The sequence below is a fragment of the Elephas maximus genome, chromosome 18 (genome assembly GCF_024166365.1).
Source record: "Elephas maximus indicus isolate mEleMax1 chromosome 18, mEleMax1 primary haplotype, whole genome shotgun sequence".
Lineage (NCBI taxonomy): Eukaryota > Metazoa > Chordata > Mammalia > Proboscidea > Elephantidae > Elephas > Elephas maximus.
Genome location: NC_064836.1, coordinates 80,289,063 through 80,303,818, shown reverse-complemented (window position 1 = coordinate 80,303,818; position 14,756 = coordinate 80,289,063). Strand labels below are relative to the sequence as shown.

The 14,756-nt window shown below is 38.3% G+C and overlaps 1 protein-coding gene across 2 annotated transcripts in view; it reads left to right on the top strand.

The window, feature by feature from the left end:
- Window positions 1-7,221, top strand: part of IFT57 (intraflagellar transport 57) — a 93,420-nt gene extending 86,199 nt beyond the window's left edge. The window contains exons 7-11 of one of the 2 annotated variants that reach the window (XM_049857803.1): window positions 1,058-1,129; window positions 1,872-2,003; window positions 3,365-3,427; window positions 5,880-5,946; window positions 6,820-7,221. In XM_049857803.1, the coding sequence (XP_049713760.1) occupies window positions 1,058-1,129; window positions 1,872-2,003; window positions 3,365-3,427; window positions 5,880-5,946; window positions 6,820-6,998 (513 nt within the window). In that variant the 3' untranslated portion in view covers window positions 6,999-7,221. The remainder of the gene's footprint in view (window positions 1-1,057; window positions 1,130-1,871; window positions 2,004-3,364; window positions 3,428-5,879; window positions 5,947-6,819) is intronic. The other variant, XM_049857804.1, reaches the window with a different exon arrangement.
- Window positions 7,222-14,756: the final 7,535 nt, after the last annotated feature.

Genomic DNA, 14,756 nt, shown 5'->3' with positions numbered 1-14,756 from the left:
ACTGAAGTTACTCCTGTGTTTCACCCTTCAGCCAAAGATTAGACAGGCCCATAAAACAAAACAAGACTAAATGGGCACACCAGCTCAGGGGAAAGGACAAGAAGTCAGGAAGGGAACAGGAAGGCTGGTAATGGGGAACCCAAGGTCGAGAAGGGGAGAGTGTTGACATGTCGTGGGGTTGGCAACCAATGTCACAGGACAATATGTGTACTAATGGTTTAGTTACAAACTAATTTGCTCTGTAAACCTTCATCTAAAGCACAATAAAAAAAAAATATGTGGAATGGGACTATTCACAAATTATTTTTCTTTTCAGAAAATAGCGTAGATAGCAAAGTGAAACATCAAGGTATGAAAAAAGATTTGTGTGATCCAGGAATTTCCTAGTTCCAACGTGTGCTTAAACTTAACATATTTTTTTCCTACGATGGGTTTTTCTCAAGTCTTACGAAATTGTTGCCTGTAGCAATACAAACTAAGATATTTTGAAGATATCTTGTAGGAAATTAAAAAGTATAGATTTCAAATATGCACACTAATTCAAACAAGTCAAAATGTATGAACATTAATAGTTATAGACTTCCTTTATTAAGAAAGAGGCTCAAAAACCTTACTGAAGAAGAGAGCCCCATTTTAATTTCCAAGGAACAAAATCATCTTTGATACATGATATTTGAGTCCAGAGTTCCTTCTGGCAAGCACAATTGTTACTGTTTAAACAAGTTTTTCTTTTCTAGTAATTAGATTTTTTTTTTTTTTTTAATGGATAGTCATAAATATTAACCACCAGCAGTGCAGGAATAATTTATATTCAAATTGTCAGACATCATTCTGTGAACACATAAAATAATTTACATTTATTTAGAAGCTTTTATCCTAAAGTGCTCTCTTATTTCTTGGTAATCTGATTGCAAGCTATATATAGGAATCTCCCACCTGAAATAGGGCAGCAACAAAAGTAATTAAAGGACACAACTTTATAGCAAGTAGAGGAAAAAAGGAAGTATACTATTTTTTTTTTTTTTTACTTTTTCTCCTATGTGCTTTATTCCTGTAGGATTGGAGAGTCCACGTTGACCAAATGCACCAGCACAAAGGTGGAATTGAATCTGCTCTGAAGGAGACCAAGGTATGTGAATTGCTTCTGATGAATTAATATACTTTTACTCATCTGTGGTGAACCTGTCATGGGAGAACAGGAAAGGAAAAAAAAAAAAGACATAATACTTGCCTTTGAGGAGCTTACCTACTGAATGTACCATATTACTTTTTCAACAGCCCTGACATTTAAAGCAGCTAAAGAAAGCCAACTTGCTATAAAGGGAAATATTTCTTACTCTTTCCTCTCTAAATCCCAAGGGATGAGAAGAGTACCAGGCCAGCAATGTCTGGAGTCTACAGCTTTCCAGAACTGCTATCCTGTCAGAAACAGGCACTGTTAGAGGACGCCACAAAGAGGCAACGCTGGAATGAGGGGCTCTGGGTCCCAGGTTAGAGGCGTAGGGCTAGGCTCCTACTTCCAGCTGGCGTCTTTGAATTGTGCCACAGGAAAGCCCTGTTGTTACCTCACCTACTTCGATAGGGAACAATCAAAAAAAGCAAACTCTTCTCAGATACCTTTTAGATATGCATAAGGACAAATGATTTGACTAACACTACCAGGTGCTTTTTTATTTTAACATTCACAAAGTCTGAAATATTTCTCATTACAGATATATTTTTGTCATTGAAAATTTCACATTACCCATTTTTTGACATATGATTGAGCATTTATGGGAGGGACTGAAGGAGATTTAACCCACTTTTAAGTGTATTTTTAAGAAATGTTTTTGTGAATTCTTCTATCTACTAAAATCCCATGGAATTTTTAGGGCTTTTTGGACAAACTCCACAATGAAATTAGTAGAACTCTGGAAAAGATTGGCAGCCGAGAGAAGTACATCAACAGTCAGCTTGAGCACTTGGTTCAAGAATATCGTTCAGCTCAAGCCCAGCTGAGTGAGGTAATTTAAGAATGATCTCCAGGGATTTATTCTAATTTCTAATGACCCCAGTCCCTAGATTTTCACAGTGCCTTATATTTGAGAATCATGAAATGATCTTCAAACAGCAGCATGTTCCCTGCCCACCTTAGGAAGCTAGTTGGGGCAGAAGAACTTGACGCCTCCACTTACCTGTAAGAGAAGTCATCTCTCAGAAGTCTCTTTTGAAAGCATTTTAGAAAAGGGTAAGTAAATGGAGGCGTGTCATGTTGGTGAACATGGCTTAGAACAGGAACAGTGTCAGGCCACCTGGCTGGTCCCCAGCTCTGCTGCTAATTCACTGTGTGAGGAGGAGCAGGAATAGTGCACTTAATGTGGCAGAGGGAAGACAGTCCCCGCCATGCGGCCTAAAGCCACCTAAAAAAGAGTAAGAAAGCAAGACAAGTTCAGAGAGAAGCAGTTTAATTAAGTAAGTAAATGAGAAAAAAAAGTAACCCTTCCAAAGTTTTATAATTCTGATTCCCTCCCCCACAACACAAAACAGAAACACAGCATTTGGAAGCAGCAGTTATTCATCCCAGCAGTAGGGATCTAAAGGCTTTCCTTTGGGTTAAGCCCCTGATTCCTGATGTTGAGGTAAGCTGGTAAGAACACTTGAAGACATTAGTCGAAGACATATTCCTTTCTTTCAGCAGACAGGTGAGAAGAAGGAAAAAAATGGAAATATATTTGAGATGCTTCTGTACTTTCAAAGGCCTCAGTTAAAGACCAAATGGAAAGTGGTCTTTACTTTTTTATGAATTATTTGTTTAATTAGTTATTCCCTTGTATACACTTGGAAATATTTACTTTAAAAATGCTGTAAAATTCTCTGATTAAAGATACCATGTGTCTTTCAAACATTATATTAAATAATTGATTGTTAGGTTAGTTCCCAAGAACATGGGGTTCCAGCTGGTTGTTCTGTCATACTGTGTGTTAATCTTTAGTAATTGCTGAGCCTGATGCTCTGTTGTGATTGATTTTTAGAATTGGTTTTCTCTGCATAGTATTCAGATTACACTGACCAGAGCCACTCTGCTAAACTGTATTGGAGTGGCCGAGGACAGTTTTTGTTGTGAACCATGCCTATCCGAGTTACACAGTCAGTATGTGAAGGTTAAGACATTTCGTCATTTTCTAGTGCTTTAGTTCACTACACAGCACCTATTAGGGACGTAAAATAGCGGCAGCTAAATGTCACTTTCATAAATGTATTAACAAACAAGGGAGGGGTTGTCATAAAATAATATGCAGAAATTGTAAACACAAAGAGGTCGTATTTAAGTAATCTTCTGCTTCTATGTCGAATTCGTCATTAAACAAAATGTTTTCCCCCTCAGGCAAGGGAGCGATACCAGCAGGGAAACGGCGGAGTAACTGAAAGGACCAGGCTCCTGTCTGAGGTACGCTCCATGCTCTGGCTAGACTTCGCACCCCGTCTGTCAGTCGGGCTCCAGCTTGTCAGAGCCATCAGATGGTTGAAGACCCTTACGTCTGTGGGCTCGTTACGTCAGTAATTGCTTCCTGTGGCTTTAAAACATTTCCCTTAGTAGAAAAATCCTAATTTTCTTATCAATGAATCAATTATTTATTTATACACTTCCTATTTCCATAAATAGTTTGAAGTTGCTGTATTACTTATATTCAACATAAAACCTATTCATAATATTAATGAATTTCTAGCCTTCCTTAATCTCGATTTTTTAGATAGTAATTAATATATACAAGTGTAGGTAAGTACTGTCTGAGGAGTTATAACAAATTTTAATGAGATTGTGCATAGAGTAAGATTTGTTTCTAGTAACTTCTGTTGATAGCTTGTGTGACCTTGGTATTGTTCTGTCCACAAATTGGGAATGATGTATAACCCCTTCCTTCTGATAACTTCTGGAATAATGACACATGTTGTTAGATTTGTTTTCATGATCTTGCAAGAGAGGTAGGAACTGATATATGTATTTCTGTTTTCACTAAGCAGCTGAGGGGGGAAAACCTTGTAACAAAGTCAGTAGCCAATATAAGACTAAAACCCAAGGTTATCTTTAGTTACAATCCAGTATAATTGTCACAGACTTTAATAGAACTAAGTGTATTTTATAGAGATTGCATAAGGAATAAATACTTAGTTTAAAATACTAAAAATATAACATTAGAAATATTTAGAATCTAATCCATTGGTGCTCTTGGCAAACAGAACGTTATGTGGAAGTAAAGTGTTCACTTACGTTAGGTAAATGAACACTTAAGGGAATCTAGGGAACTATTTTGTTCTTTTGAAGTAGGTAGTTATCCCCAGTTGTAAAGTTTCAGTTGCCTGAAAAAAAATTAATTTGCTTTACTTGGACGAGCACTTTATTGCCAGGGAAGATTTCAGTCACCAGTGTGATAAAAATAAAACCTACTGAGTTACAATAATTATGCCTTAGTTTTAGATCATATCAAAAGTTGCAGTTTCTAAAGATTGTAGTTTTTGCCCATATTAAATGCTAGTTTTGGATTTTGCTAATAGTAGAGGCTAATAATAGAGCACTTGCTGATGAAGATCAAAGACCACAGCCTTCAGTTTGGATTACACCTCAACATAAAGAAAACAAAAATCCTCACAAATGGACCAACAAGCAACATCATGGTAAATGGAGAAAAATATTGAAGTTTTCAAGGACTTTACTTGGATCTGTAATCAATCCCCATGGAAGCAGCAGTCCAGAAATCAAACTATGCATTGCAGTGGGGAGATCTGCTGCAAAAGACCTCTTTAAAATGTTGAAAAGCAAAGACGTCTCTTTGAGGACTAAGGTGCACCTGACCCAAGCCATGGTGTTTTCAGTCACCTCATATGTGTGTGAAAGCTGGACAATGAATAAGGAAGACCAAAGAAGAATTGATGCTTTTGAATTACAGTGCTGGCAAAGAATGTTGAATATAGCATGGACTGCCAGACGAACGAACAAATCTGCCTTGGAAGAAGTACAGCCAGAATGCTTCTTAGAAGCAAGGATGGCAAGACTTTGTCTCATGTAATTTGGACATATTATCAGGAGAGACTAGTCCCTGGAGAAGGACATCATGCTTGATAAAGTAGAGGGTCAGGGAAAAAGAAGGAAACCCTCGACGAGATGGATTGACACAATGGCTTCAACAGTGGGCTCAGACGTAGCAAGCGTTGTGAGAATGGTGCAGGACTGGGCAGTGTTTCAGTCTGTTGTACATAGGCTCGCTATGAGTCGGGACCAACTCAATGGAACCTAACAGCAACAAAATAGTAGTATAATCTCTATTTTGAATATGGATAAGAACCAATATAACAGTGTAGTATGCTTCTCGGAGTTCAAGGTTTGGATTGAGCAGTAGCACATTTTTATGTATTGCCATATGGTATTAAGCATTTTTTTTAGTGTCCTTTTTTTATAAAGGGAAAGGTGACATATTCTCTTATAAAACTGTAATATTAAGAAAGAGACCTAGTGAACCTTTAAAAATCCAAAATCTTTTTAGGATGTTTAAACTTTTAATTAGTAACTGAATCTTAGAGAATGGCATGGTAGATGCTGTGAGGTAACTGGAAGGTTTAAGTGCCTAGTGCTAGAACAACAACTGCAATCATTTTTAAACTGTCGTGTTACAACCTGAGAAAGCTAACAAGAAAGCAGTTTGGCGGAGTTTAACAATAGGAGCCTTCTCAGAAGATGAAAAGCTTTGGATATCTGCATGCTTTATCTCATTATTCACATTATGTCAAGAATATCCCTAATATCCTCCTAGCCCTTTGTATGTGTTTAATATCTAAATTAATTTTTTTCAATATATCATTCAGAATTTTTCAACACTTATGAAACCTTTTTTCCCTGAGGAAAGGTTACAGAAGAATTAGAGAAGGTGAAGCAGGAGATGGAAGAAAAGGGCAGCAGCATGACTGACGGCGGTGAGTGGGCAGGAGACAGACGGGGCAGGAGGCCAGTCCACAAAGTAGTGCTAGCAAACCCAGTTCTCAGTTGGGTACGTGGTGCAACAGTGATGTCCAGTAATCAGCCTACTCTTTTCCTTAAAAATCAACTGAGAATGAGAAGCATAGCTTTTTTTAAACTACCATTTAGATTTTTTGTTTGTTTCAAATTGTATTGATTCAGGGATAGAATGGTAAATATTTAAATATACACTTTTTAATCCAATTTAAAAAATAGCATTTCATTCTGTTTTCTTGCAGTGAGCTTCACTTTTCCATTTTCTGTACAAAAGGACACTAAGTGCATGCCTAGATGACACTAAGGCAGTAATGTCACGGCCTGACAGGGTAGGCTCAGGGAGAGAAAAATTAATAATCCTTCTGTCGACATCCTCCATCCTGGCCTGCTTACTACGACATGGCCCGGCAGAAACTCCCCGAGACTGTTCCAAGCCCTACAAAGAGTTTTAGAGTGACCATTCAAAGGGGATGTATAGGGGGTTTTTGGCAACATTGTTTTGAATGAGCCCATTACCTAGATATCAAAGGTAATTCTCCTTTCCCCTTCTCCCCATTTGTATCCCCTTTTCCTGCCCATAAACTCATATTGAGGACATCCTTAAACACCCTTTAGCAGCTCTTCCCGTAGAAAAGGAAGACGGTACAGGCGCCATACATCAAATGCTGCATCATTTCCCATCCTAAAATCTAAGGTGTTTAAAATGCCACAGCAAAACTGTGAATATCAGCAAGTTGTTGGCTGTGTTTTTAACCCTATTTTTGGCTTAGGATTAAGTGAGGAGAATGTCATACAATTGAATGTTTTTATTCCGTGCTGTTTTCATTCCACAGCTCCTTTGGTGAAAATTAAACAGAGCTTAACCAAACTGAAACAAGAGACTGTTCAGATGGACATTAGAATCGGTGTTGTGGAGCACACATTACTGCAATCAAAACTGAAGGAGAAATCCAACATGACGAGGGACATGCATGCTACAGTTATTCCAGAACCTACAATAGGCTCTTATTAAAACATATTGTTTTCCATGCTTTTGATTTGTTGTTTTTTTAATATCAAGTTATATTTCATGTTGCATGGTTTTCAGAACACAATTATATACCTCTTAAAGTATGTTGAATGGATATTTTTTACATATATACACACGTATTGTTTCATGATGATTATGGATGGTTAAAGCCTTTAAATTGAATACAATATTTAATAAAGTAATTAAAAATTCTCACTCTCAGAGAAGCTTACTAATTATTCCATATGTTGAATTTCCCACCTGGTTGGCTCGTTTTTCTTTCTGTTCCTTGCACTAGCCAGTGTATATGACCCATGCTCTCTGGAGGTGGTGTTCCTGCTGTCCCCATGTAGACCTTTGACACGAGCCTGACCCTTCGCTTTGGTCCACCAGTGCGGTGACCCAAGTTTTTCTGCTCCTAGAAGAACCCAAGCCACCCATGCCTCAGCTTTAGGGCTGCCTGAAATAACAATGTTAAAAACAAGCCTCAGCAAAAACTCAGTGTTCTTATTTTCATTCGAAGTTTATTATTTATCATGAGTTTTTCACAGCGTATAAAAAATCTAAAGCCACCTAATAAGTATAAATATTTCAATCATGTTTGACTCTGCTCCCAGAGTGATGAAAGAGTATGTACACATCTCAGTTTTCCCTTTTGCTGTGGCTTCAGCGGTACAGAGGAGCCATTTTGTAGGTGAAAGAAAGATGATCAATCTTGGAAAGACCAGCCTCCCACTACTGACGATTGTAACATACATAGCTCACTCTCTACACTGGGCTTTCTGAATTGGTGAATTAAATAATATTAGAGTGACCAGACTTAGCACTGAGGGAAGCTGGGCAGGGAAGCACAAACCAGGAGATAGCTGACATTTATTTTAAAAAAGAAAAAAAAATTTTGGTGGCAAAGTTTTGATAAGAATCCTGTTAGGTATAGAACGACAAAAGTAATGAATTCACTTTATCATATTTTTACCTAATACTTTTCTACCCTGAATTTTTTTCTTATATCCCCATATACATCTCTCTGTCTCTGTTTTCTCTTTCACACACACACATCTTCCCCTCAAACTCTCTCTAGTTTTTTAGATAAGAAAAAATCAGTGTGTATAAACTATTACTCAAGAGAGTAGCAATCAATAGAATGACAGATAAGCTGGTTTATTTGATTTGTACTTCAACAGGAAGAGAGAAGGGAAAAAAAAAGAAATAATAGGCAGTTCGACTACATCTGAAAATTTTCTTTTCCTTTATTGTCATTGAGAGGAGTCTAGTAGAAAGAGTGAAAGCTAACCTTCCCACAAGCTAATGTTGATTTGCTGCGGACTTATTTGCATAGGTATTATCATGGCTGAGCAGTTTTCTGATGAATTCAGCAATGCAGAGAACTTCAGGGTAAATCAAAAAAAAAAAAAAAACAAATCAAAGCTCTCCATAAAACAGCCTTTTGCTCAGAAGCAGAGTGTACGGTATTTTGTGCAAACACACAGTAATCTAAGAACTCTTCCAGTGAGTAATATGACCTGCCTAATTTTGTTTCCTTCTGTGAAATAGTCCAGTTTACTCAGGTTGGGCTGGGTGTCCCTCCTCTCTGCTCCCATAGAACACCGTACACACCTCTAATACAGAAGTTATTACACTTCATGATAATCAATGCTCCTTTTTCTTCTGTCTTCCCTAATAGATTGAGCTGCTTTTGAATAGGGACAAAGTCATTCATTTTCATATTCCTAGCCCAGCACCTAGCACATTAAAAGCGTCCAGTAAAAAATTTGAATTACTAAGTGGAGGGATAGATGACTGGCATTGTGCAATTTAGGGGTCTCTTCTAGTGGCTTGTCTACAACACAGGAATTTAAAGACTTCAAGCCTGTGAGCTTTGGCACAGTTTCAAGATAGCAATTAAAACTTACAGTCTTTTCTATGGTTTTGATTGAAATTGAAGGCATCAGTATGAACTCGAGCATTTTTTACACATAACGTCGTCGTTAGGTGCCATCGACCTGGCTCGAACGCATAGCGATACTGTGTACGACAGAACGAAACGCTGCTCGGTCCTGTGCCAGCCTCACTGTTGTTGTTATGCTTAAGCCCATTGTTGCAATCACTCTGCCATTCCATCTCACGGAGGTTCTTCCTCTTTTTCACTGACCCTGTACTTTACCAAGCATGATGTCCTTCTCCAGGGACTGATCCCTCCTGACAACATGTCCAAACTATGTGAGATGTACTCTGATCATCTGTGCCTCTAAGGAGCATTCTGGTTGCACTTCTTCCAAGACAGGTTTCTTCATTCTTTTGTCAGTCCACGGTATATTCAGTATTCTTCGCCAACACCACAATTCAAGGCGTCAGTTCTCCAGTCTTCATTGTTCATCCACCATCCAGCTTTCACATGCATAGGAGGGGATTGAAAACACCATGGCTTGGGTCAGGCGCACTTTAGTCTTCAAGGTGACATCTTTGTTTTTCAGCACTTTAAAGAGGTCTTTTGCAGCAGATTTGCTCAAGGCAGTGCATCTTTTGATTTGACTGCTGCTTCCGTGAGTGTTGATCGTGGATCCAAGTAAAATGAAATCCTTTGACAATTTCAATCTTTTCCCCATTTATCAAGATAGTGGTGCTTATTGGTCCCGCTGTGAGAATTTTTGTTTTCTTTGTGTTGAGATGTAATCCATACTGAAGGCTGTGGTCTTTGATCTTCGTCAGTAAGTGCTTCAAGTCCTCTTCACTTTCAGCAAGCAAGGTTGTGTCATCTGCATAACGCAGGTTGTTAATGATTATTCCTCCAATCCTGATGCCCCATTCTTCTTCATATAGTCCAGCTTCTCAGATTATTTGCTCAGCATACAGATTGAATAAATATGGTGAAAGGATACAACCCTGACACACACCCTTCCTGACTTTAAACTACACGGTATGCCCTTGTTCTGTTTGAACGACTGCCTCTTGATCTAGGTACAGGTTTCTCATGAGCACATTTTAGTGTTCTGGACTTTCCATTCTTTACAATGTTAGCCATAATTTGTTGTGTTCCACATTGTCAAATGCCTTTGCATAGTCAACAAAACACAGGTAAACAAACATCTTTCTGGTATTCTCTGCTTTCAGCCAAGATCCATCTGACATCAGCAGTGATGACCCTGGTTCCACGTACTCTTCTGAATTTGGCTTGAATTTCTGGCAGTTCCCTCTTGATGTACTGTTGCACCTGCTTCTGAATGATCTTCGCAAAATTTTACTTGCGTATGATATTAATGATGTTGTTCGACAAATTTTGCATTCAGTTGGATCACCTTTCTTTGGAATGGACATAAATCTATCTCTCTCTTTTTTTTTTCTTCCAGTCAGTTGACCAGAAAGCTGTCTTCCAAATTTCTTAACATAGGTGAGTGAGTACTTCCAGCACTGCATCTGTTTGTTGAAACATCTCAATTGGTATTCCCTCAATTCCGTGAGCTTGGTTTTTTGCCTTTCCCTTCAGTGCTGCTTGGACCTCTTCCTTCAGTACCATAGGTTCTTGATCATATGCTACTTCGTGAAATGCTTGAACATTGACCAATTCCTTTTGGTACAGTGACTCTGTGTATTCCTTCAATCTTCTTTTGATATTTCCTGCGTCATTCAATATTTTCCCTGTAGAATCTTTCAGTATTGCAACTTGAGGCTTGACTTTTTTTTTTTTTTTTTCCCAGTTCTTTCAGCTTGAGGAATGCTGAGCATGTTCTTCTCTTTTGGTTTTCTATCTCCAGGTCTTCGTACATGTCATTATAATATTTTGCTTTAGCTTCTCAAGCCGCCTTTTGAAACTTTCTGTGCAGCTCTTTTACTTCATCATTTCTTCTGTTCGCTTTAGCTGTTCAGTGTTCAATAGAAATTTTCAGAGTCCCTTCTGATATCCATTTTGGTCTTTTCTTTCTTCCTTGTCTTTTTAATGACTTCTTGCTTTCTTCATGTATGATGTCCTTGATGTCATTCCACAACTCTTCTGGTCTTCAGTCATTAGTGTTCAACCCGTCAAATCTATTCTTGAGATGGTCTCTAAGTTCAGGTGGGATATACTCAAGGTTGTACTTTGGCACTCGTGGACTTGGTCTAATTCTCTTCAGCTTCACCTTGAGCTTGGTCTGTTCTGCCCCTGGTCTTGTTCTGACTGATGATATTGAGCTTTTCCATTGTCTCTTTCCACAAATGTAGTTGATTTGATTCCTGTGTATTCTGTACAGTGAGGTCCACAAGTATAGTTGCCATTTATGTTGTTGAAAACAGGTATTTGCAATGAAGAAGTTGTTGACTTTGTTTCTAAGGACCATTCTGGCTGTACTTCTTCCAAGATGGATTTGTTCATTCTTCTGGCAGTCCATGGTATATTCAATATTGTTTGCCAACACCATAATTCATAGGTTTCAATTCTTCTTTTGTCTTCCTTATTCATTGTCCAGCCTATAAGACAATTGAAAATTCCATGGGTTGGGTCAAGTGCACCTTAATCCTCAAAGTGGCATCCTTGTTTTCAACACTTTAAAAAAGTATTTTGCAGCAGATTTGCCCAACACAGTACGTCATCTGATTTCTTGACTTCTGCTTACATGGGTGTTGATTGTGGATGCAAGCAAAACGAAACCCTGACAACTTCAATCTTTTCAGCCATGTTTATCATGAAGTTGCTTGCATGTCCAGTTGTGAGGATTATTGTTTTCTTTACGTCAAGGTGCTGTCCATACTGAAGGTTGTAGTCTTTGATCTTCATCCGTAAGTGCTTCAAGTCCTCTTCACTTTCAGCAAGGAAGGTTGTTTCATTTGCATATCACAAATTGTTAGAGACTTCCTCCAATCCCGATGCCCACTTTTCTTCATATAGTCCAGCTTCTAGGATTATTTGCTCAGCATACATTGAATAAGTATGGTGAAAAGATACAACCTTGGGCACACCTTACCTGGCTTTAACCATGCAGTATCCACTTCTTCTATTTGAATGATTGCCTCTTTGGTCTTCGTGCAGATTCCTCATGAGTACAATTAAGTGTTCTGGAATTTCCATTCTTTGCAACATTATCCATAATTTGTTACGATCTACACTGTCGAATGCCTTTGCATAGTCAATAAAACACAGGTAAACATCCTTCTGGTATTCTCTGCTTTCAGCCAAGATCCATCTGACATCAGCAATGATATCCCTGGTTCCACATCCTCTTCTGAATCAGGCTTGAACTTCTGGCAGTTCCCTGTCAATGTACTGCTGCAACGGCTTCCGAATGATCTGAGCAATATTTTACTTGTGTCCGATATTAATGATATTGTTCCATAATATCTGCATTCAGTTGGATCACCTTTTTTTGGAATAGGCATAAATCTGTGTCTCTTCCAGTCATTTGGCCAGGAACTGTCTCCCAAATTTCTTAACATAGCCGAGTGAGTGCTTGCAGTGCTGCAGCCCTTTGTTGAAACATCTCAACTGGTATTCCCTCAATTCCTAGAGCCTTGTTTTTCGCCTTTCTCTTTAGCGCTGCTTGGACTTCTTCCTTCAGTGCCATAGGTTCATGATCATATGCTACTTCCTGAAATGTCAACCAATTCCTTTTGGTACAGTGACTCTGTGTATTCCTTCAATCTTCTTTTGGTGTTTCCTACATTGTTCAATATTTTCGCTGTAGAATCCTTCAATGTTGCAACTCGAGGCTTGAATTTTTCTTCAGTTCTTTCAGCTTGAAAAATGCAAAGCATGTTCTTCCTTTTGGTTTTCTAACTCAAGGTCTTTATAATTATAATACTTGTCTTTATATAATACTTGTCTTCTTGAGCCATCCTTTGAAATCTTCTGTTCAGCTCTTTTACATTTCTTCATTCACTTTCGCCACTTTATGTTCAAAAGCAAGTTTCAGAGTCTCTTCTGACATCCATTTTGGTCTTTTCTTTTTTTCCTGTCTTTTTAATGACCTTTTACTTTCTTCACGTATGATGTCCTTGATGTCATTACACAATTCCTCTGATCTTTGGTCATTACTATTCAGTGTGTCAAATCTATTCTTGAAATGGTCTCTAAATACAGATTGGATATATTCAAGGTGGTATTTTGGCTCTTATGAACTTGCTGTAATATTTTTCAGCTTCAACTTGAACTTGCTTATGAGCAGTTGATGGTCTGTTCCTCAGCTGGCCCCTGGCCTTGCTCTGACTAATGGCTTTTCCATCATCTCTTTCCACAAATATATTCTATTTGATTGCTGGCTACTCCATCTTTTGACTTCTGCATGTATAGTCACCATTTACTTTGCTGAAAAAAGGTATTTGCAAAAAAGAAGTCCTTTGTCTTCCAAAATCTTATCACGCGATCTCCAGCATCTTTTCTATCACCGTGGCCGTATTTTCCAATTACTGATCCTTCTTGTTTCCAAGTTTCGCATTCTAACCACCAGTAATTATCAATGCACCTTGATTGCATGTTTGATCAATTCCAGGCTGCGGAAGCCGCACCACCAAGGAAACTCCCCTTACATCAGATCACAAAATTGAGGAAAATTACATAATACTGAGAATCGTGGTCTAGCAAGTTGACATATACCATTAACCATCACAATATGTGTGTGTGTGTGTTTGTATATGTACACACAGACTAACGTAATAATAATAAAGGAAATATGGTAGATTTTCAAGAATCTAGGGAAAGGATATTCAGAAATTTATTGTACTTTTTGTGGTTCTATAAATCTGGAATTATTTCAAAATGTGAAGTTTGAAAGATTATGGTTCTTGAAGATTATATGCTCTGCATGGAAGTCAGCCTCTACCTAAATCAAGGAGTTATTAAGCCAGTTGAAATAATTTGGCCTCCCCAGTAAAATTTTGTGGCCCATAACAATAAGTCTTAAGCTTATACTTTTGTAATCATTGATTCACTGACCAAGGAGGAACAATTTTTGACAACTCTAAAGAAGTTCTTTCTACTGTCCTCTAATTTACCTAGGTCAACATTTTCCATGAGCTTTACAGAAAGACAAAAGTTTCTGTAATCAGGCAAACTTGAGAAATGTTAAACAAGTTTCATTTTCTTTGAGACTTTTCTACTTTATGAATATACAGGCAGTGAATATAGTTTTATTTTTTATTTATTTTTTTTTTGTCGTAGTTATCTACTGTTGCTATAACAGAAATAGCAGAAGTGAATGGCTTTAACAAACAAAAATATATTCTTTCACAGTTTAAGAGGCTAGAAATCTGAATTCAGGCTGCCAGCTCTAGGGAAGGCTTTCCCTCTCTGTCAGCTCTGGAGGAAGGTCTTGTCTCCATTCAACATATGTGGGCCTGGTGTTCCTTGGAGATCTCCGTGTGTCTTGGCATCAATTTTCCCCTAGGTCTAGGAGGTCCTCAGCACAGGGACCCTGGTTCCAAAGGATGCATTACGCTCCTGGCTCTTCTTTATTGCTGGTGGTGAGGTCCCTCTCTCTGCTGACTTCTCTCTGTTTTTATCTCTTGTAGGCAGTGGAGGGCAGTGACTCAAGATACTTCCCACCTTAATCCTGCCTCATTAACATAACAAACATAACCTAATCCTCATTAACATGACCTAATCCTGCCTCATTAACATAAGGGACAACTCATGTCCAAACGGGACCATAACCACAGGCATAGAGGCTGGAATTTACAACACATCACAAAATGGGAATAATTACATCAAATCACAAAAAGGAGGCCTACCACACAATACTGGAAATCATGGCCTAGCCAAACTGACACATATTTGGGGGGCACACAATTCAACCC